The sequence below is a fragment of the Hyla sarda genome, chromosome 3 (genome assembly GCF_029499605.1).
Source record: "Hyla sarda isolate aHylSar1 chromosome 3, aHylSar1.hap1, whole genome shotgun sequence".
Lineage (NCBI taxonomy): Eukaryota > Metazoa > Chordata > Amphibia > Anura > Hylidae > Hyla > Hyla sarda.
The window spans coordinates 121,626,725-121,649,685 of NC_079191.1; the positions used below are offsets into that span (position 1 = coordinate 121,626,725).

At 44.1% G+C, this 22,961-nt stretch overlaps 1 protein-coding gene across 4 annotated transcripts in view; it reads right to left on the reverse strand.

Annotated features, from left to right (window-relative positions):
* The window catches only part of ERICH6 (glutamate rich 6), a 135,107-nt gene extending 113,358 nt beyond the window's left edge, over positions 1 to 21,749 (reverse strand). For 2 of the 4 annotated variants that reach the window (XM_056564935.1, XM_056564939.1), the window contains exons 1-3: positions 21,556 to 21,749; positions 21,284 to 21,348; positions 8,901 to 8,985 (exon numbers count right to left, since the gene is read on the reverse strand). In XM_056564935.1, the coding sequence (XP_056420910.1) occupies positions 8,901 to 8,985; positions 21,284 to 21,348; positions 21,556 to 21,617 (212 nt within the window). In that variant the 5' untranslated portion in view covers positions 21,618 to 21,749. Of the gene's footprint in view, positions 1 to 8,900; positions 8,986 to 10,202; positions 10,438 to 21,283; positions 21,349 to 21,555 lie in introns of those variants that run through there. The other 2 variants (XM_056564936.1, XM_056564938.1) reach the window with 2 other exon arrangements.
* Positions 21,750 to 22,961: the final 1,212 nt, after the last annotated feature.

Sequence of the window (22,961 nt, forward strand, 5' to 3'; positions counted from 1 at the left end):
CACCCAGATTTGCCAGGGGCAGGGTTTATGTTTAAAGTCCCACACAAGTCAATGGGAAATATATGTTACTGCATAACTTCCAAACGGCTGGAGATATTTCGATAATACTTGGTCACATGTCACTTACCGTATATATCCACTTAAAATATAGGAGAGTTAATTTAACCCTTAACTACCCCCATTTGTGAGGGTTGGGGTTTTTGTTTAAAGTCCCATGCAAATCAATGGGAAATGTATGTTCCCACATAACTTCCGTACGGCTGGAGATATTTCAATAACTGGTACACATATTACAGGTCGGGATAGGAGGTCGACATAGGAGGTCGGGATACGAGGTCGGGATAGGAGGTCGGGATAGGAGGACGGGATAGGAGGTCGGGATAGGAGGAGGGGATAGGAGGACGGGATTGGAGGACCGGGATAGGAGGTCGGGATAGGAGGTCGGGATAGGAGGAGGGGATAGGAGGACTGGATAGGAGGTCGGGATAGGAGGTCGGGATAGGAGGTCGGGATAGGAGGTCGGGATAGGAGGTCGGGATAGGAGGACGGGATAGGAGGACGGAAAAGGAGGACGGGAAAGGAGGTCGAGATATGAGGACGGGAAAGGAGGACGGGATAGGAGGATGGGATAGGAGGACGGGATAGGAGGACGGGAAAGGAGGACGGGATAGGAGGATGGGATAAGAGGATGGGATAGGAGGATGGGATAGATGGACGGGATAGGAGGACGGGAAAGGAGGTTGAGATAGGAGGACGGGAAAGGAGGTCGAGATATGAGGACTGGAAAGGAGGACGTGATAGGAAGACGGGATAGGAGGTCGGGATAGGAGGTCGGGATAGGAGGACGGGATAGGAGGTCGGGATAGGAGGACGGGATAGGAGGTCGGGATAGGAGGACAGGATAGGAGGTCGGGATAGGAGGTCGGGATAGGAGGTCGGGATAGGAGGTCGGGATATGACAACAATATATGAGGATGGGATATGAAGTCAAAAGCTTCCTCCTTTGTTTATTTTCCTCCCCAACAAGGATTAGGAAGGAAAAACCGGGCAACACCAGGTACTCAGCTAGTTTTGTTATAAAAAAGATACATTTTGTTAAATACAATTTTCCATCACTACTGTATCTTTTTAAATATTTTTTTCTCAATGGTACCCTACGAAATTTGATTAAAAAACGGTATCTTTATCACTTTTTTGGATCGCTAAAGTCCAAAAAAATTAATAAAAACCGCCTGCAAAAATGCCAAAGTTAAAACCCACGTGTCGTTTTTCTTGGTGTTTTTTAACTCCCATAGACTTCTATGGGAGAAAAACGCCACGATTTCAGGGAAAAAACACCATAAGCTCAACATGCTGCGACTTTGTAAAACCTCCAAGGAGCTAAAAAAGAGTGAAAAAACGCCAAAAGGATAAAAAAAACGCCAAAATGAAAAACACAAAGTGGAAAAAGAATTTAGCGATTTCTCATTAATTTACAGCTACCATCTGGCCGCATGGGGTCCGTTTTGGCGTTTTTTGGGGAAAAACGGACACAAAAAAACTAGTAGAAACTAGTGGAAACTTAGCCTAACTACGCTAAAACTGCGCTAGCACTACGCTACGCTAACTACACTAAAACTGTGTTAACACTACGCTGCATTAACTACTCTAAAACTGCGCTAACACTCATCTACGCTAACTACTCTATACCTGTGTAAAACTACAACTCCCATCCTGCCTGGACAACCTTTAGCTGTCTGGGCATGCTGGGAGTTGTGGTCCCTTCACTGTAGAACATGCAAAACTACAACTTCCATCATGCCTGGGCATGCTGGGAGTTGTAGTCTCTTTACCTCTTAACCTACCTCCTTTCACTACAAAACCTACGAGTCATAGTAAACAAGCTTGCGCGGTACAGACAACTGGGCATGCGCAGGGCTACACTAGCACTACGCTCCTAACGCTGCCTATGTTAGCCATACACTGTCAGCGGAGTGCTGCGCATGCGCTCAAAATTTTCTACGAATCGAGGAAAACTTTACATCACCGGAATGCATGTGTGATGGTAACCATAAAGGATTCCTCTTGGCTTTTTTTTTTTTACAAAAAACATTTTTAAAAAACAACAGCCTTGCAGTACAGCGTTTTTTGGGGCGAAAAAAGTTGTTGCCAGATGTCTGGGCTGTTAGCTAGGAGTAAATAAGGAAGCATGAAATGCAAGCTACACATGACATCATTTTTTTTTTCCTTTCATCTTTTTGTATTTTTTACCTCCCATAGAATCCTATAAGGCTAAGTGTCCACTTGTTTTTTTTTTTTACCTGAAAAAGCCACAAAAAACAACCCTGTTATTGCACTCTCAAGATGCAGTTTTTTGTGGCGTTTTTTCAAAAATAGTACATTTTTCTCTTTAGTGTTTTTTCACCTGTGTTTTTCTCATGGCAAGTTATGTGATGTTTTTTATCATGCAAATTAAAGAATTGGGGGTAAAAATGCCACAAAAGATGTCAATGCTAAACCTACATGGCGTTTTTTATGGTGTTTTTTTTTATTTTTTTAAAAGCTATAGTATCAACTGTTGCAATTTAGAAAACTGTCACCTGACCCAAAACAACACTAACTAAACTACACCTGTATAAAACTACGCTAACACTACACTACGTTAACTACCCTACACCTGTATAAAACTGTGCTAATACTACACTATACTAACTACACTACACCTGTGTAAAACTGGGCTAATACTACACTATACTAACTACCCTACACCTGTATAAAACTGTGCTAATACTACACTATACTAACTACACTACACCTGTGTAAAACTGTGCTTCGATACGCTAAAATTGCACTAACACAACGCTTTGCTAAATACGCTAAAACTGCGCTAACACTATGCTACGCTAACTATGCTAAAACTGCATTAACGCTACACTATGCTAAATACACTAACACTGCACTAACACTACGCTACGCTAAAAAAAAAAGGATCCAGTAGTGATGGCAAAAAAATTATTTTACGAAATCTATATTTTTTTATAACTAAATTTTAATTACATTTTAAGCAGGGATCAATTTATGTGAGCGGGTGAGGCACTAAAAATGTAGCCAACAATAATAAAAATGTAGTGTGTGTGTGTTTTTCACTTTTTTTTCTTTATTTTTTATATTTTTTAGGTAGTACTACTACTCCTACTTCCTGTACTAATAGACAGATCGCCCCTAGTGTCACTCCTGACACCTGTTGCGATCCTTCTGTATAATGTATAGATGCGGCCGGCCGCTCTTCTATGGTTCCCTGCACTGACATATATATATAAACACCTATTCATATTTCCCGCAGAGAACTGTGATTGGCTGGAACCCTCTGGCCAATCACAGCTCTCTGCGGGAAATATGAATAGGTGTATATATACGGCAGTGCAGGGGACCATAGAAGAGCAGCCGGCCGCATCTATACATTATACAGGAGGATCACAATGGGCGATATGTCTATTAGAACAGAAACTACTACTCCTATGCTGGGAGTAGTAGTACTACCTAAAAAATGTTTAAAAAAAAGTGAAAAACACACATACACACACTACATTTTTATAATTGTCGGCTACATTTTTAGTGCCCTGCCCATCCACATAAATTGATCCCTGTTTAAAGATTAATAAAAATCTATATATATATAAAACTCAACGTGTGTGTGTGTGTATGTATGTGTGTATGTTCCAGCATCACGTCCAAATGGCTAAAGATATTAACATGAAACTTGGCACACATGTTACTTATATGTCAACAACAAACATAGGATAGGTGATTTAACTCTTACCCACCCAGATTTGCCAGGGGCAGGGTTTATGTTTAAAGTCCCACACAAGTCAATGGGAAATATATGTTACTGCATAACTTCCAAACGGCTGGAGATATTTCGATAATACTTGGTCACATGTCACTTACCGTATATATCCACTTAAAATATAGGAGAGTTAATTTAACCCTTAACTACCCCCATTTGTGAGGGTTGGGGTTTTTGTTTAAAGTCCCATGCAAATCAATGGGAAATGTATGTTCCCACATAACTTCCGTACGGCTGGAGATATTTCAATAACTGGTACACATATTACAGGTCGGGATAGGAGGTCGACATAGGAGGTCGGGATACGAGGTCGGGATAGGAGGTCGGGATAGGAGGACGGGATAGGAGGTCGGGATAGGAGGAGGGGATAGGAGGACGGGATTGGAGGACCGGGATAGGAGGTCGGGATAGGAGGTCGGGATAGGAGGAGGGGATAGGAGGACTGGATAGGAGGTCGGGATAGGAGGTCGGGATAGGAGGTCGGGATAGGAGGTCGGGATAGGAGGTCGGGATAGGAGGACGGGATAGGAGGACGGAAAAGGAGGACGGGAAAGGAGGTCGAGATATGAGGACGGGAAAGGAGGACGGGATAGGAGGATGGGATAGGAGGACGGGATAGGAGGACGGGAAAGGAGGACGGGATAGGAGGATGGGATAAGAGGATGGGATAGGAGGATGGGATAGATGGACGGGATAGGAGGACGGGAAAGGAGGTTGAGATAGGAGGACGGGAAAGGAGGTCGAGATATGAGGACTGGAAAGGAGGACGTGATAGGAAGACGGGATAGGAGGTCGGGATAGGAGGTCGGGATAGGAGGACGGGATAGGAGGTCGGGATAGGAGGACGGGATAGGAGGTCGGGATAGGAGGACAGGATAGGAGGTCGGGATAGGAGGTCGGGATAGGAGGTCGGGATAGGAGGTCGGGATATGACAACAATATATGAGGATGGGATATGAAGTCAAAAGCTTCCTCCTTTGTTTATTTTCCTCCCCAACAAGGATTAGGAAGGAAAAACCGGGCAACACCAGGTACTCAGCTAGTTTTGTTATAAAAAAGATACATTTTGTTAAATACAATTTTCCATCACTACTGTATCTTTTTAAATATTTTTTTCTCAATGGTACCCTACGAAATTTGATTAAAAAACGGTATCTTTATCACTTTTTTGGATCGCTAAAGTCCAAAAAAATTAATAAAAACCGCCTGCAAAAATGCCAAAGTTAAAACCCACGTGTCGTTTTTCTTGGTGTTTTTTAACTCCCATAGACTTCTATGGGAGAAAAACGCCACGATTTCAGGGAAAAAACACCATAAGCTCAACATGCTGCGACTTTGTAAAACCTCCAAGGAGCTAAAAAAGAGTGAAAAAACGCCAAAAGGATAAAAAAAACGCCAAAATGAAAAACACAAAGTGGAAAAAGAATTTAGCGATTTCTCATTAATTTACAGCTACCATCTGGCCGCATGGGGTCCGTTTTGGCGTTTTTTGGGGAAAAACGGACACAAAAAAACTAGTAGAAACTAGTGGAAACTTAGCCTAACTACGCTAAAACTGCGCTAGCACTACGCTACGCTAACTACACTAAAACTGTGTTAACACTACGCTGCATTAACTACTCTAAAACTGCGCTAACACTCATCTACGCTAACTACTCTATACCTGTGTAAAACTACAACTCCCATCCTGCCTGGACAACCTTTAGCTGTCTGGGCATGCTGGGAGTTGTGGTCCCTTCACTGTAGAACATGCAAAACTACAACTTCCATCATGCCTGGGCATGCTGGGAGTTGTAGTCTCTTTACCTCTTAACCTACCTCCTTTCACTACAAAACCTACGAGTCATAGTAAACAAGCTTGCGCGGTACAGACAACTGGGCATGCGCAGGGCTACACTAGCACTACGCTCCTAACGCTGCCTATGTTAGCCATACACTGTCAGCGGAGTGCTGCGCATGCGCTCAAAATTTTCTACGAATCGAGGAAAACTTTACATCACCGGAATGCATGTGTGATGGTAACCATAAAGGATTCCTCTTGGCTTTTTTTTTTTTACAAAAAACATTTTTAAAAAACAACAGCCTTGCAGTACAGCGTTTTTTGGGGCGAAAAAAGTTGTTGCCAGATGTCTGGGCTGTTAGCTAGGAGTAAATAAGGAAGCATGAAATGCAAGCTACACATGACATCATTTTTTTTTTCCTTTCATCTTTTTGTATTTTTTACCTCCCATAGAATCCTATAAGGCTAAGTGTCCACTTGTTTTTTTTTTTTACCTGAAAAAGCCACAAAAAACAACCCTGTTATTGCACTCTCAAGATGCAGTTTTTTGTGGCGTTTTTTCAAAAATAGTACATTTTTCTCTTTAGTGTTTTTTCACCTGTGTTTTTCTCATGGCAAGTTATGTGATGTTTTTTATCATGCAAATTAAAGAATTGGGGGTAAAAATGCCACAAAAGATGTCAATGCTAAACCTACATGGCGTTTTTTATGGTGTTTTTTTTTATTTTTTTAAAAGCTATAGTATCAACTGTTGCAATTTAGAAAACTGTCACCTGACCCAAAACAGCACAAAAACATCCATGATGAGTGAAAAATTTTTTTTTAAATAAAAACGCTGAATGGGTTTGATGCTTTCTAAATCCCTATTGACCTTTAGCTAACAACTGGATGCAACCTTTTTTTTTTATTAAAAAAAAATAAATAAAATGCTGTGCGGCAGGTGTGGCATTTTTTTTGCAAAGTGAAAGCCTAGCATAACATTTTTTACGGATTTCTGATTTTTTTTTAATGTTGTTTTGGGGTGAAAAAAATGCTGTCCCTGCGGCTGTTGCCTGTGTGTCTCTATGAGGAGTCCAAATACAGTAAGGGTAAGCAGGACAAGCAGGGCTCTGTACACTGAGGACAAGCAGGGCTCTGTACACTGAGGACAAGCAGGGCTCTGTACACTGAGGACAAGCATGGCTCTATACACTGAGGACAAGCAGGGATCTGTACACTGAGGACAAGCAGGGCTCTGTGCAGTGAGGACAAGCAGGGCTATGTGCACTGAGGACAAGCAGGGCTCTGTACACTGAGGACAAGCAGGGCTCTGTGCACTGAGGACAAGCAGGGCTCCGTACACTGAGGACAAGCAGGGCTCTGTACAATGAGGACAAGCAGGGCTCTGTGCAGGCTCCTGGCTTGTCAATCATCCTCATGTGTGAGCTGAAGCGTGTCATAGAGCCCCAGTGTACAGAGCCTTGCTTGTCCTCAGTGCACAGAGCCCTGCTTGTCCTCAGTGTACAGAGCCCTGCTTGTCCTCAGTGTACAGAGCCCTGCTTGTCCTCCCTGCACAGAGCCCTACTTGTCCTCACTGCACAGAGCCCTGCTTGTCCTCACTGCACAGAGCCCTGCTTACCCTCAGTGTACAGAGCCCTGCTGGTCCTCAGTGTACAGAGCCCTGCTTGTCCTCAGTGAACAGATCCCTGCTTGTCCTCAGTGTACAGAGCCCTGCTTGACCCCAGTGTACAGAGCCCTGCTTGTCCTCAGTGTACAGAGCCCTGCTTGTCCTCAGTGTACAGAGCCCTGCTTGTCCTCAGTGTACAGAGTCCTGCTTGTCCTCAGTGTACAGAGCCCTGCTTGTCCTCAGTGTACAGAGCCCTGCTTGTCCGCCCTCACTTCCTGTATTTGGTCTCCTCATAGAGACACACATGCAATAGCTGCAGGGACAAAATATACAAGTTTTTTAGCCAATGTATATTACAAATATGCATATAATGGTATTATCTACATTATATAAAAAGGTTCGGCTAATGACAGGTACACTATAAAAATGCCACAAAAAAGTTCAGTGAAATCCCACCAAAAAGCTATGTTCACATGGCGGAATTTTTGCAATTTTGCACAAATTCCGTTCAGCAAAGCTTACTGAACGGAATTGTGGTAGAATTCTGTGTCTTCTAAACACAGAATTCTGCAAAAATTCAAGCCCCATTGAGTTCAATGGGGTTCCGCCCACAATTCTGGACTGAATGGGACAGCAGAATACCACTGAACATAATGTCCCTGATTTACTAAGGGTGGAGTGAAGTTTTCTATTTGAGTTTTGTTTCCCAACAGATATTTCTCCACAGTATTTACTAATGTTTCCCTGCATTTTGCACTTTTCCCTACATTTTGCTTTTTTTACAACTGCTCTGAGCTGTGGGGTTGAAATCCATCACATTTTCTGTAGAAACCTTAGTAAAGATGCTGGGATTTTTGAAAATGTCAGGAACATGCCTTCTTTTCTGCGGCCATGTGCCCTTTCCCCAGCAGCCCAGCAGGTTTTCTGAGTAAGGCTGGGTTCACATCATGTTTTTACCAATACGGGACCGAATACGGCTGGGGGTGAGCTAAAACCTTGCGCTCCCGTATCCCTGCCATATGCCGCCCGTATGAAATTCATTTCAATGAGTTGACTGAAGTGAAATGATGACTCCGGTTGGCTCATTTTTGCCCCGAATGCGGTTTTCCACCGCACCTCAAACTGTGGTCGGCTACAGTTTTAGGTGCGGTGGGAAAACCGCCTACGTGGCAAAAATGAGCTGACCAGAGTCAGCGTTTCACTCTGGACGGCTCATTGAAATGATTTACATACGGGCGGCATACGGCAGGGATATGGGAGCGCAAGGTTTTAGCTCCCCCCAGCCGTATGCTGTCCCGTATTGGTAAAAACGTGATGTGAACCCAGCCAAAAATAGAGAGTTGGTCAGGTTTTTTGAAATTTTGTCGCTAGTTCTGGCACAGAAACAATTTGTGGCACAATGTGACATATTTTGGCGCACAACCCGACAAAATAAGTCAGGTTTACATTAGTAAATCAGGACCAATATGCAGTAAATTTCGGCAGAATTTTCCAGTGGAATTCCACAGGAAAATGCTGCTGTGTGCACATGGCCTATGGGTAAAAAAGGACGTTATTGGGTAAAAAAAAAAAAAAAAAAAAAAAGAACATCTGGCCATATCTGCGGTAAGTATGGCTTTTTTAGGGGGGGTGTTTTTTTTTTTATTAAAAAGTTGTGTTTCTTTTTAGCCTTAGTATGTCTTTCTTACCCAGCGTGAGGTGTTTCCTTCTCTATAGATGGGGAGTCTTCCTCTCTTCTTACTCTCATTATCGCTCTTGGGAAAATTAGCGCACCTGAAAAAGAAATATATCTTCTCCAATACAGGTTCAGTACAGCGTTTCTATGGGGAAATTTGCCTCTCAACTCAATTCCAATTATCTATAGTATGGGCCCTATGTATGTGCTTGGAAAAAATGGCACTAAGCAGAAATACGCACCCCAAGAGAGGGAAATACCCCAATAATAGCATTGTAGGTATAAAATACATTACCACTTATTAAAGGAGTACTCCGGCGCGCACTTTATTCCTTTTATCCCGTCCGGGCTGCAAAATAAAAGAAAACACACTTTCTCTTACCTGCCAACGAGCCCCCGGAGCTCCGGTACACTCCGGTACAGGTGTTTGGTCCCCGGGCTGTCCTCTTCTTACTTCCTGTTAGCCCGGCACGTCACACGGAGCTTCAGCCTATCACCGGCCGCAGCGATGTCCCGCCTCGGCCGGTGATAGGCTGAAGCTCCGTGTGACGTGCCGGGCTAACAGGAAGTAAGAAGAATACAGCCCGGGGACCGAACACCTGTACCGGAGTGTACCGGAGCTCCAGGGGCTCGTTGGCAGGTAAGATAAAGTGTGTTTTCTTTTATTTTGCAGCTCGGAAGGAATAAAAGTAAAAAAGTGCGCGCTGGAGTACTCCTTTAAGGCTAATATCTGGATTTAGCATTTGTAAGTAACAAAAACACAAAAAGCCACCAAGGAAAAATGTGGTCAAAAGCGTAAAAATAAACACCATCAATAATTTTGGAGATGTAGCCTCAGTGGGCTGGTTTCATACATTGAAAAACACCAGAAAAGACACTATAGAGCTGTGGTCTTCAACCTGCGGACCTCCAGATGTTGCAAAACTACAACTCCCAGCATGCCCGGACAGCCAACGGCTGTCCGGGCATGCTGGGAGTTGTAGTTTTGCAACATCTGGAGGTCCGCAGGTTGGAGACCACTGCCATAGAGGGTGCATGGCATTTTTTTCTGAAATAATGCAGAGTTGGGATGTTGGCTAGGAGTCAATATGAAAATAAAAAATGCCATATATGCGTTTTTTGTGGCTTTTTGCTCACATTCTTTAATAAAACTCCAAGAATGACATGACTTGTAATGAGCAGAAACACACACATACACAAAACCTGTAGCGTATGCCGTTTTTGTGGCAAATAAATGCTTTGCAAAACGCATGTGTGAATGAATACTGAAGCCATATATATGAGAAGTGTCCTGAACACTGACTGGTCCCCTTACAGCAGATAATGAAGTGCCGGGATATACTTGGGTGAAGTTCTCATGAAGTGGACGGTCAGTGTCAGTCGGTATAGTACAGACAGCACGTGACTCCGGTTCTCACAGAACTCACCGGGCTCCCGGGTCTCCTCCTGCTTTCCCTCCATGCTGCGGTTTGTTGTCGCCCGGCGGTCTCCATGACAACCCAGCACAACGCGGACTCCGCCCGATACAGCAGGGTCAGCAGTGCGGGACAATAGTTCAGGGAACTTGTTGTCATACAGCAGTGTTTCCCAACCAGGGTGCCTCAAGCCGTTGCAAAACTACAACTCCCAGCATGCCCGGACAGCCAAGGGCTGCTTTGCAACAGCTGGAGGCACCCTGGTTAACAAACACTGTCATATAGAGATGTCTCCTGTATTTTGGGTATCAGTGCTCTGGGGTGTTGGCATTACATACCCACTTTAGGGCACAAAGAATGGATATACAGTCATGGCCGTAAATGTTGGCACCCCTGAAATTTATCAAGAAGATGAAGAATTTCTCACAGAAAAGTTTTGCAGTAACACATGTTTTGCTGTACACATGTTTATTCCCTTTGTGTATTGGTACTAAACCAAAAAAGGGAGGAAAAAAAAGCTAATTGGACATAATGTCACACCAAACTCCAAAAATGGGCTGGACAAAATTATTGGCACCCTTAACTTAATATTTGGTTGCACACGCATTGGAAAAAATAACTGAAATCAGTAGCTTCCTATAATCATCAATAAGCTTCTTACACCTCTCAGCCGGAATGTTGGACCACTCCTCCTTATCAAACTGCTCCAGGTCTCTCTTATTGGAAGGGCACTTTTTCACAACAGCAATTTTAAGATCTCTCCACAGGTGTTCAATGGGATTTAGATCTGGACTCATTGCTGCCACCACAGAACTCTCCAGTGCTTTGTTGCCATCCATTTCTGGAGGCTTTTTGATGTATGTTTGGGGTCATTGTCCTGCTGGAAGACCCAAGATCTCGAACGCAAACCCAGCTTTCTGTCACTGGGCTGTACAGTGCGACCCAAAATCTGTTGGTAATTCTCAGATTTCATGATGCCTTGTACACATTCAAGGCACCCAGTGCCAGAGGCAGCAAAACAACCCCAAAACATCATTGACCCTCCACCATATTTCACTGTAGATACTGTGTTCTTTTCTTTGTAGGCCTCATTCCGTGTTCGGTAAACAGTAATGATGTGCTTTACCAAAAAGCTCTATCTTGGTCTCATCTGTCCACAAGACATTTTCCCAGAAGGATTTTGGCTTACTCAAGTTCATTTAAGCAAAATGTAGTCTTGCTTTTTTATGTCTCTGTGTCAGCAGTGGGGTCCTCCTGGGTCTCCTGCGATAGCGTTTCATTTCATTTAAATGTCGACGGATAGTTTGCTCTGACACTGATGCTCCCTGAGCCTGCAGGACAGCTTGAATATGTTTGGAACTTGTTTGGGGCTGCTTATCCACCATCCGGACTATCCTGCGTTGACACCTTTCATCAATTTTTCTCTTCCGTCCATGCCCAGGGAGATTAGCTACAGTGCCATGGGTTGCAAACTTCTTGATAATGTTGCGCACTGTGGACAAAGACAAATCTAGATCTCTGGAGATGGACTTGTAACCTTGAGATTGTTGATATTTTTCCACAATTTTGGTTCTCAAGTCCTCAGACAGTTCTATTCTCCTCTTTCTGTTGTCCATACTTAGTGGGGCACACACAGACACACAATGCAAAGACTAAGTGAACTTCTCTCCTTTTATCTGCTTTCAGGTGTGATTTTTATATTGCCCACACCTGTTACTTGCCCCAGGTTAGTTTAAAGGAGCATCACATGCTTGAAACAATCTTATTTTTCCACAATTTTGAAAGGGTGCTAATAATTTTGTCCAGCCCATTTTTGGAGTTTGGTGTGACATTATGTCCAATTTGCCTTTTTTCCTCCCTTTTTTAGTTTAGTTCCAATACACACAAAGGGAATAAACATGTGTACAGCAACACATGTGTTACTGCAATCCTTTTCTGTGAGAAATACTTCACTTTCTCGAAATTTCAGGGGGGCCAACATTTACGGCCATGAATTTATAACCACGTTATGAAGCATCTACCCTCATTGTAGTGGATCTGCCAGCCACAAAACACACCTACCACTATGTGTCAACTACTATTCAGCCCATATCAATTTGCCATAACTGCCCAAATGAAAGTGCCACCCATAAATAGACATCTCACTGTGCCAACTACAAATGCCCACATAATAGTGCCACCTATAAATGTACACCTCACTTTGCTAAATACAAATGCCCACTGTCACGATTCGGCTGGCTGGAGGTGGATCTCTGTGCCAGAGAGGGATTGGCGTGGACCGTGTCGGTGGACCGGTTCTAAGTTGCTACTGGTATTCACCAGAGCCCGCCGCAAAGCGGGATGGTCTTGCAGCGGCGGTAGCAACCAGGTCGTATCCACCGGCAACGGCTCAACCTCTCTGACTGCTGAGATAAGCGCGGTACAAGGGAGTACACAAGAGCAAGGTCGGACGTAGCAGAAGGTCAGGGCAGGCAGCAAGGATCGTAGTCAGGGGCAACGGCAGGAGGTCAGGAACACAGGCTAGGAACACACAAGGAAACGCTTTCACTGGCACAATGGAAACAAGATCCGGCGAGGGAGTGCAGGGGAAGTGAGGTATAAGTAGGGAGTGCACAGGTGAAGATACTGATTAGGCCTGCTGCGCCAATCAGTGGCGCAGTGGCCCTTTAAATCACAGAGACCCGGCACGCGCGCGCGCGCCCTAAGGAGCGGGGACACGCGCGCCGGGACAACACAGACGGGGAACGGGTCAGGTACGGGAGCAGAGATGCGCATCGCGAGCGGGAGCAATATCGCAGCGCACCCGGTCAGCAGGTCTGACCTGGGCGCTGCGAATAAGAGAACGCTGCGAGCGCTCCGGGGAGGAGCGGGGACCCGGAGCGCTCGGCGTAACACCCACATAACAGTGCCAGCCATAAATGTACACCTCACTGTACTAACTACAAATGCCCACATAATAGTACCACCTATAAATGTACACCTCACTGTGCTAATTACAAATGCCAACATAACAGTGTCACCCATAAATAGACATCTCACTGTGCCAACTACAGATGCCCACATAATAGTGCCACCTATAAATGTACACCTCACTTTGCTAAATACAAATGCCCACATAACAGTGCCAGCCATAAATGTACACCTCACTGTGCCAACTACAAATGTCCACATAATAGTGCCACCTATAAATGTACACCTCACTGTGCTAACTACAAATCCCCAGTAGAGATGTCGCAAATTGTTCGTCGGCGAATGGTTCGCGGCGAACTTCGCATGTTCGCGTTCGCCTCGCCGGTCGAACATATGTGAAGTTCGATTCACCCCCTATTCATTAACATTGCGGTAAACTTGGACCCTGTGTGTCACAGTCAGCAGACACATTACAGCCAATCACTAGCAGACCCTCCCTTCCAGACCCTCCTACCTCCTGCACGGAATCCATTTTACTTTCATTCAGCATGCTGCAGGCTTAGGAAGTGGAGGGAAAGTGAAGCTGCTCTTGCTGTAATAGGGAAAGCGATAGCTAGGTGGTGTATTCAGGGTCCACTATACTCCTAAACCACTAATATAACATCTGCTTTAAGGACAGCACCCAAAAAAGCCCTTTTTAGGGCTCAAATATCAGTCCGTGTCTCTTGCAACAGCTGGAGGCACCCTGGTTGGGAGGGAACCACAGGATAAAAAGGGTACTCCGGTTGAAAACTTGATTTCTTTCATGCAGCTACAGTATTAGAAGGGCTCAAAGATCAGTCCTTGTGTTTTGCAACAGCTGGAGGCACCCTGGTTGGGTAACCTCTGTTTAAGGGGTACTCCGCTGGCAAACTTTTTTTTCAGTCCAGCAACTACAGTATTAAAAGGGCTCAAACATCAGTCCGTGTGTTTTGCAACAGCTGGTGGCACCCTGGTTGGGGACCACTGCTTAAAAGGGGAACTCCGCTGGCAAGCTTTTTTGCTCTTTGTCACACTAGTGCAGTGATGGCGAACCAATGGCACGCGTGCCACAGGTGGCACGCCGAGCCCCCTCTGTGGGCACGCGGCCACAGGCCCCCGTCACATTCGGGACATCCCTGTGTCCCGAAAGTTCTTTTCGGGACACAAGGATGTCCTGGTTACCTCTCTGCGGCCCCGCGTTAACTTTAAAAAAGTGTGACCACTGAGAGGTGGCACATGACGTCCCGCTGGTCACTTACCATGCGCGCGTCATCCTCGGTCCTCCCCGATGCTCTACTCTGCTTTACGGGCGCACGCATGCGTCGGGGAGGACCGAGGATGACGCGTGCATGGTAAGTGACCAGCGGGACGTCATCTTCGGTGTTCCGACCCAGACATACAGCCTCCAGACATACACTGTATATGGTTGGAGGCTGTATGTCTGTGGGGGAACACTGCCTGTCTAATGTGGGTGGAACTTTACTGCACCAAATGTGGGGAATACTGCCAACCTAATGTGGGGAACTATACTGCCAACCTAATGTGGGGAACTATACTGCCAACTTGATGTGGGGAACTATACTGCCAACCTAATGTGGGGAACTATACTGCCAACCTAATGTGGGGAACTATACTGCCAACCTATTGTGGGGAACTATACTGCCAACCTAATGTGGGGAACTATATTGCCAACCTAATGTGGGGAACTATACTGCACCTAATGTGGGGAACTATACTGCCAACTTGATGTGGGGAACTATACTGCCAACCTAATGTGGGGGACTATACTGCCAACCTAGTGTGGGGAACTATACTGCCAACTTGATGTGGGGAACTATACTGCCAACCTAATGTGGGGAACTATACTGCCAACCTAATGTGGGGAACTATACTGCCAACCTAATGTGGGAAACTATACTGCACCTAATGTGGGGAACTATACTGCCAACCTAATGTGGGGAACTATACTGCCAACCTAATGTGGGGAACTATACTGCACCTAATGTGGGGAACTATACTGCCAACTTGATGTGGGGAACTATACTGCCAACCTAATGTGGGGAACTATACTGCCAACCTAATGTGGGGAACTATACTGCCAACCTAATGTGGGGAACTATACTGCCAACTTGATGTGGGGAACTATGCTGACAACCTAATGTGGGGAACTATACTGCCAACCTAATGTGGGGAACTATACTGCCAACCTAATGTGGGGAACTATACTGCCAACCTAATGTGGGGAACTATACTGCCAACCTAATGTGGGGAACTATACTGCACCTAATGTGGGGAACTATACTGCCAACTTGATGTGGGGAACTATACTGCCAACCTAATGTGGGGAACTATACTGCACCTAATGTGGGGAACTATACTACCAACTTGATGTGGGGAACTATACTGCCAACCTAATGTGGGGAACTATACTGCCAACCTAATGTGGGGAACTATACTGCCAACCTAATGTGGGGAACTATACTGCCAACCTAATGTGGGGAACTATACTGCACCTAATGTGGGGAACTATACTGCCAATTTGATGTGGGGAACTATACTGCCAACTTGATGTGGGGAACTATACTGCCAACCTAATGTGGGGAACTATACTGCCAACCTAATGTGGGGGACTATACTGCCAACCTAATGTGGGGAACTATACTGCCAACCTAATGTGGGGAACTATACTGCCAACCTAATGTGGGGAACTATACTGCCAACCTAATGTGGGGGACTATACTGCCAACCTAGTGTGGGGAACTATACTGCCAACTTGATGTGGGGAACTATACTGCCAACCTAATGTGGGGAACTATACTGCCAACCTAATGTGGGGAACTATACTGCCAACCTAATGTGGGGAACTATACTGCCAACCTAATGTGGGGAACTATACTGCCAACCTAATGTGGGGAACTATACTGCACCTAATGTGGAGGAACATGCTGCCAACCTAATGTGGGGAACTATACTGCCAACCTAATGTGGGGGAACTATACTGCCAATCTAATGTGGGGAACTATACTGCCAACCTAATGTGGGGAACTATACTGCCAACCTAATGTGGGGAACTATACTGCCAACCTAATGTGGGGAACTATACTGCACCTAATGTGGGGAACTATACTGCCAACTTGATGTGGGGAACTATACTGCCAACCTAATGTGGGGAACTATACTGCCAACCTAATGTGGGGAACTATACTGCCAACCTAATGTGGGGAACTATACTGCACCTAATGTGGGGAACTATACTGCCAACTTGATGTGGGGAACTATGCTGACAACCTAATGTGGGGAACTATACTGCCAACCTAATGTGGGGAACTATACTGCCAACCTAATGTGGGGAACTATACTGCCAACCTAATGTGGGGAACTATACTGCCAACCTAATGTGGGGAACTATACTGCACCTAATGTGGAGGAACATGCTGCCAACCTAATGTGGGGAACTATACTGCCAACCTAATGTGGGGGAACTATACTGCCAACCTAATGTGGGGAACTATACTGCCAACCTAATGTGGGGAACTATACTGCCAACCTAATGTGGGGAACTATACTGCCAACCTAATGTGGGGAACTATACTGCACCTAATGTGGGGAACTATACTGCCAACTTGATGTGGGGAACTATACTGCCAACCTAATGTGGGGAACTATACTGCCAACCTAATGTGGGGGAACTATACTGCCAACCTAATGTGGGGAACTATACTGCCAACCTAATGTGGGGAACTATACTGCCAACCTAATGTGGGGAACTATACTGCCAACCTAATGTGGGGAACTATACTGCACCTAATGTGGGGAACTATACTGCCAACTTGATGTGGGGAAGTATACTGCCAACCTAATGTGGGGAACTATACTGCACCTAATGTGGGGAACTATACTACCAACTTGATGTGGGGAACTATACTGCCAACCTAATGTGGGGAACTATACTGCCAACCTAATGTGGGGAACTATACTGCCAACCTAATGTGGGGAACTATACTGCCAACCTAATGTGGGGAACTATACTGCACCTAATGTGGGGAACTATACTGCCAATTTGATGTGGGGAACTATACTGCCAACTTGATGTGGGGAACTATACTGCCAACCTAATGTGGGGAACTATACTGCACCTAATGTGGGAACTATACTGCCAACCTAATGTGGGGAACTATACTGCACCTAATGTGGGAACTATACTGCCAACCTAATGTGGGGAACTATACTGCCAACCTAATGTGGGAAATTTTTCTGGTACTCTCTGCTGACATCTCTGTCCATTTTAGCAACCATGGATATTAGATGTATGCTAAGGGTAGCATGGTGGCTCAGAGGTTAGCACTTGCAGCGCTGGGGCCTTGGGTTCAAATCCCACTATGTGCTGCCTCAAGGGGGGCTCTAACTATGTGCTACCTAATATGGGGGAATCTATGTGCTGCCTCAAGGGGGGCTCTAACTATGTGCTGCCTAATATGGGGGAATCTTATGTGCTGCCTAAAGGGGAGCTCTAACTATGTGCTGCCTAACATGGGGGAATCTATGTGCTTCCTAAAGGGGGATCTAACTATGTAATGCCTGAAGGGGGGCTCTATGTGCTGCCTAAAGGGGGCTAAAGCATGTTATTCCAAAGAATTTAGGAATGTTAGGTGATTTATGCCCTTTATGGATTAAAACCAGACTCTGCATCAACTATGTAATTTTCCATGGGAGTTTTGCCATGGATCCCACTCCAGCACGCCACAGTCCAGGTATTAGTCCCCTTGAAACAACTTTTAAATCACTATTGTGGCCAGAAAGAGTCCCTGTGGGTTTTAAAATTCACCTGCCCATTGAAGTCAATGGCGGTTTACCCAGTTCGCCGGTTCGTGAACTTTTGCGGAAGTTCGCATTCGCGGTTCGCGAACTGAAAATTTTATGTTCGCGACATCACTAATCCCCACATAACAGTGCCAGCCATAAATGTACACCTCACTGTGCTAACTACAAATGCCCACATAACAGTACCACCCTTTAATGAACACCTTACTGTGCCAACTACAAATGCCCACATAATAGTGCCACCTATAAATGTACACCTCACTGTGTCAACTACAAATGCCCACATAACAGAGTGTCACCCATAAATGTACACCTCACTGTGCCAAATACAAATGCCCACATATCTGAGTGCCACCCACAAATGTTCACCTCACTGGGACAACTACAATTGTCCTTATAACAGTGTGCCACCCAAAAATGTTGACATAAGTGTGACACCCTCGAATGCCCCATAACAGTGTACCTAAGGTTTTTTTCATGTCACAAAGTGGTGGCAACACAGAGACGTGCATAGACTGGGCAGTGGCATCAATGTTGATATATCATCAGAGAAGGATTGTCAGAGATATGCATATGGCGGTTTCCTTGTAAGGGAATTGACGAGGATTTATTTCGGTCAGAAAATTCAGTTAATATGCCATCTTTTGCGTGGAACGGAATTTGATGCAGAATTTGATGTCAAATTTGAATTGAATATTAGGAGGAAGATCAGGAAATGCTGTGGAGGAAGTTCAGCCGTTTTGGGGTTTGATCCACATGAAAATTCTGCATCAATTCCACATCATTTCCTTTCGAAACTCATTTCCCATTGACTTTAATGTTCTTTCACCTGCAGATTCTTCCAGAAGAATGAACATGTTTAATCTTATGACGAAATACGATTCCGTGTTTGAATTTCATCCGTGGAAATTCCTGTTAACAGAATGGTGGAAAGACCATAAAATTCAATGTTTCTCAGTGTGAACATACCCCAGCGTCAGGACAATGGGTTACATGAGTGGAAGGTAAGTGGTAGGTGATGACATAAGTGGAAAAAATCACAGAAAATGAGACAAAGATGACTAGTACAAGGGCAGGTTGAACATCCATTTCCCCTATGATGCAGATAAGCCACATTGCTATACGGGGAAGGTCACAAAGGAGCAAAATACTGAAGAACAACCACTCACATGTCTACTATTCATGAGGGGGTAGCTGCAAATTCCGACGTGTGAACATAGCCTTACATGATAGCTTGTGGTGCACCATGGGTGATAAAATTGGGTCTGAATTTCTTTTTTTAAAGGTCTGGTGTACTGTAGTTGGAATCTGGTCTGGGAAGCTTGGTGGTCTCCTCAAGGACACCAATTTCCCCCTCAGTCCTTCCCTGGCTATAAGCTTGACATGTAGCTGGAAAATATTAATGCTCTGTACCATACACATGACCTTGGAATCGTAGCTTGTGTACTAGAGAGCTTAGCTTAACCCCTTTAATGACCAAGCCCATTTTTGATCGCGCGGATGTCCGCCATTAACCCCTCAGATGCCGTCATCAATACAGATCACGGCATCTGCGGTAGTTTGAATGGATGATTGGATCGCCCGCAGCGCTGCCGCAGCGATCCGATCATCCAGCATGGCAGCCAGAGGTCCCCTCACCTGCCTCCGTCCGTCTCCCTGGGTCTTCTGCTCTGGTCTGAGATCGAGCAGACCAGAGCAGAAGATCACCGATAATACTGATCAGTGCTATGTCCTATACATAGCACTGAACAGTATTAGCAATCAAAGGATTGCTATAGATAGTTCCCTATGGGGACATAAAAAGTGAAAAATAAAAGTTGAAAAATGTAAAAATAAAAAGTAAAAAAAAAAGTGAAAAATCCCCTCCCCAATAAAAATGAAAATTGTCCTTTTTTCCCATTTTACCCCCAAAAAACGTAGATTTTTTAAAATAAACATATTTAGTATGGCCACATGCGTAAATGTCCGTACTATCAAAATATAATGTTAACTATCCCGTACGGGGAATGGTGTAAACGTAAAAAATAAAAAAAAGTCCAATAATGCAGCTTTTTTGTCACATTTTATTTACATTTTTTTAAATAAAATATGATCTAAAAGCTTTATATATGGAAATGTGGTATTGATAAAAAGTACAGGTGACGGCGCAAAAAATGAGCCCTCATACCACCCTATATATGGAAAAATGAAAAAGTTATAGGTGGTCAAAATAGGGCGATTTTAGATTACTGATTTTGTACAAAAAGTTTTCGATTTTTTTTAAGCGGTACAAAAATATAAAAGTATCTAGCCATGGGTATCATTTTAATCGTATTGACCCACAGAATAAAGAACACGTGTCATTTTTACCGTAAATTGTAAAAAAATGTTTGGGGGTTCGCCGTACATTTTATGGTAAAATTTGGTTTCATTACAAAGTACAATTGGTTACACAAAAAACAAGCCCTTATATGGGTCTGTAGATGGAAATAGAAAGGAGTGATGGATTTTAGAAGGCGAGGAGGAAAAAACGAAAACGCAAAAATAAAATTGGCCTAGTCCTTAAGGTTAAAATGGGCTTGGTCCTTAAGGGGTTAAAAAGGGACTTTCTAGTAGAGTCAAGGATGTTCTCACTGCACGGGATCCTCCATCTTCCCTGAGTGATCTTATTCAGTTGGAATTGATGTGCGCTTTGCCGAGAGAGAGGAGGAGCTTCATCAAAAGCATGAACCTACTCGGAAACTACGTTTCCCCCGTTTGGTACCCGTGTACCAGCGTCCACCTCAACCATCCTCTTTGCCCTCTGCTGATGAGGCTATGCAGGTGGACCATGCTCGATTAACCCAGCAGGAGAGGTCCCGCCGGTGCAATGAAAACTTGTTTTTCTATTATTCCAGCCCGGAGCATTTCCTCAAAGACTGTTCTATACGACCAACTCGTCCGGGAAATGCTCGCACCTAGGGCACGTGGGAGAGGCGTCCCTAGGTGTGAATTCTACCTCTCCTTGTTTGACCATGCCAGAGGTGATAGTGAAACCTCCCTTATCAGAAGGTTTCACTATCATCTCTTTGAGGGACTGAATTTCAAGTAGTGCCTGGCAATGCCTTGATGACAGATTATCCTTAATTCTGGTTTCCGGTATTTTGCTGAATTCTTGTGAAACCAGTTTTACAAAGAGGTCAATTTCAGGAAACTGTGTGAGCTGTGGGAAGTTTTTGGAATTAGGCATAAGAACCATTCGGAAACGTACCTTTAGTCTGTGGTTCTTGTTCGTCCATTAGGTCTACCAAGGGTTGTAATGCCTTCTGTTCAGTCCTAGTGGAGAGATCAGGGTGTGAGACTGCTAGATTTAGATTAAAGATTTTTTTTAAAGCTAATTTGCGTGCAAATAACTGTAAATCCTTGACTGCTGTGAAGTGGTCAAACTTAACTGCGAGACAAAAAGTTAACCCTAGGCCTTGTTCCTCAGTTTGTGCTTCAGTGAGTACATGATCAGTAAGGTTGATTACCTTTAGTACTCACCTGGTTTCTGTTTTTTGGTTTGAAGTTCCGTCTCTTATATATATTGCTACCTCCGTTGCCATATTCAATTTTAATTTTCCTGCGAGGGAATGGTTGTCTATAGGTGGATGATGCTACTGAGTCAGCACTTGTAGATGCCACTGAGGATACAGAGGATGTTCTCCTAAGGGAGCCTGTTTTGTTCTGGCGCTATCTATAGATTCTATTTGTTTGGGCATCGATTGAGTCTCGTTGCCTTTCATGGTTTGGATCTCTTTTTCCCATACAGTGAAGTTGTCATCCAATTCCTTGTTGAATGCCTCTATCTCGGTTTTTGAGCATACCCTGGTTAGGGTAGACTGAGTTTCTTCCAATTCACGTTCCAATAATGTTAGAGTCTGGTTATTATGTGAGATCAATAATTCTAAAAAGGTGTGAGAACACTTATTGCATGCAACCTCCCATTTACTTTTAAGATCCTCGTCCTCAATGGGATATGAGGGAAAAACCTGGATACGTAGGCCCCTAGGTAGGAGGCCACCAGATAGATATTTCTGTAAGAAAACACGGTTCCACCAGATATGTTTCTGCTTGTGCAGTAGATTTTTCATATTTTTCTTCAAAACTGTTTTCTGTGATGAATCTGTTCCTGGTGTGGATCCAATATCAAATATATTTTGAGCTCTTTCTATCCCTGGTCTTGTAATCCTTTACCAATGAGATCCCAGAGGAAGGGACTAAAAACACAACCAATCTGAAACAACAGAAAGGGATATATGAGTACACCGAAGGAAAGTCCTTCCTACGTGGCAATAAAAAAGGGGGGTTCACCTAAGAACAATTAGCATTAACACCTATATGTTTGAAGACCACACCAAACAAAGACCCCCAATAAGGTAAAAGTAATAAAGATAACAAATTCATGTATAAATGTATAAAAATATATATTATTATTATTGTAGTAAATTTATATGATATGTTATACATACAGTGCAATATTATTTCTTGATAAAAAAGAAATGAGTATAAAATCAATATGCCAATATGCTAAAGTATACCATAAAAAGTGGGGGTACTGGGGTGAAATGTTCAAAATATTTGGAGCAAACTGACCAAAATGGGGTACGTTCACTTGTGGCCACTGTGTAGCTTGCACAAACATAGAAAAAAAGCACCACTTTTGAAAATGCTAGTGGGTCAAAAACCTACAAAATTACACATCATATTGAATGTGCAACTAGAGGTGTAGTGTATTATGCCCGTGCAATAAGGTGTATGTCGGTCTCACCACTCGTGAATTTTTTAGACAAGTGCGCAAACATGCACTCGATATCCACCCAGGAGACCTATTGTCTAAAGATGTGGGAACTTCTGTGCCGTCTAATCGATTATCACCTTTCCTCTATTGTAGAAACCCTGCCATAATT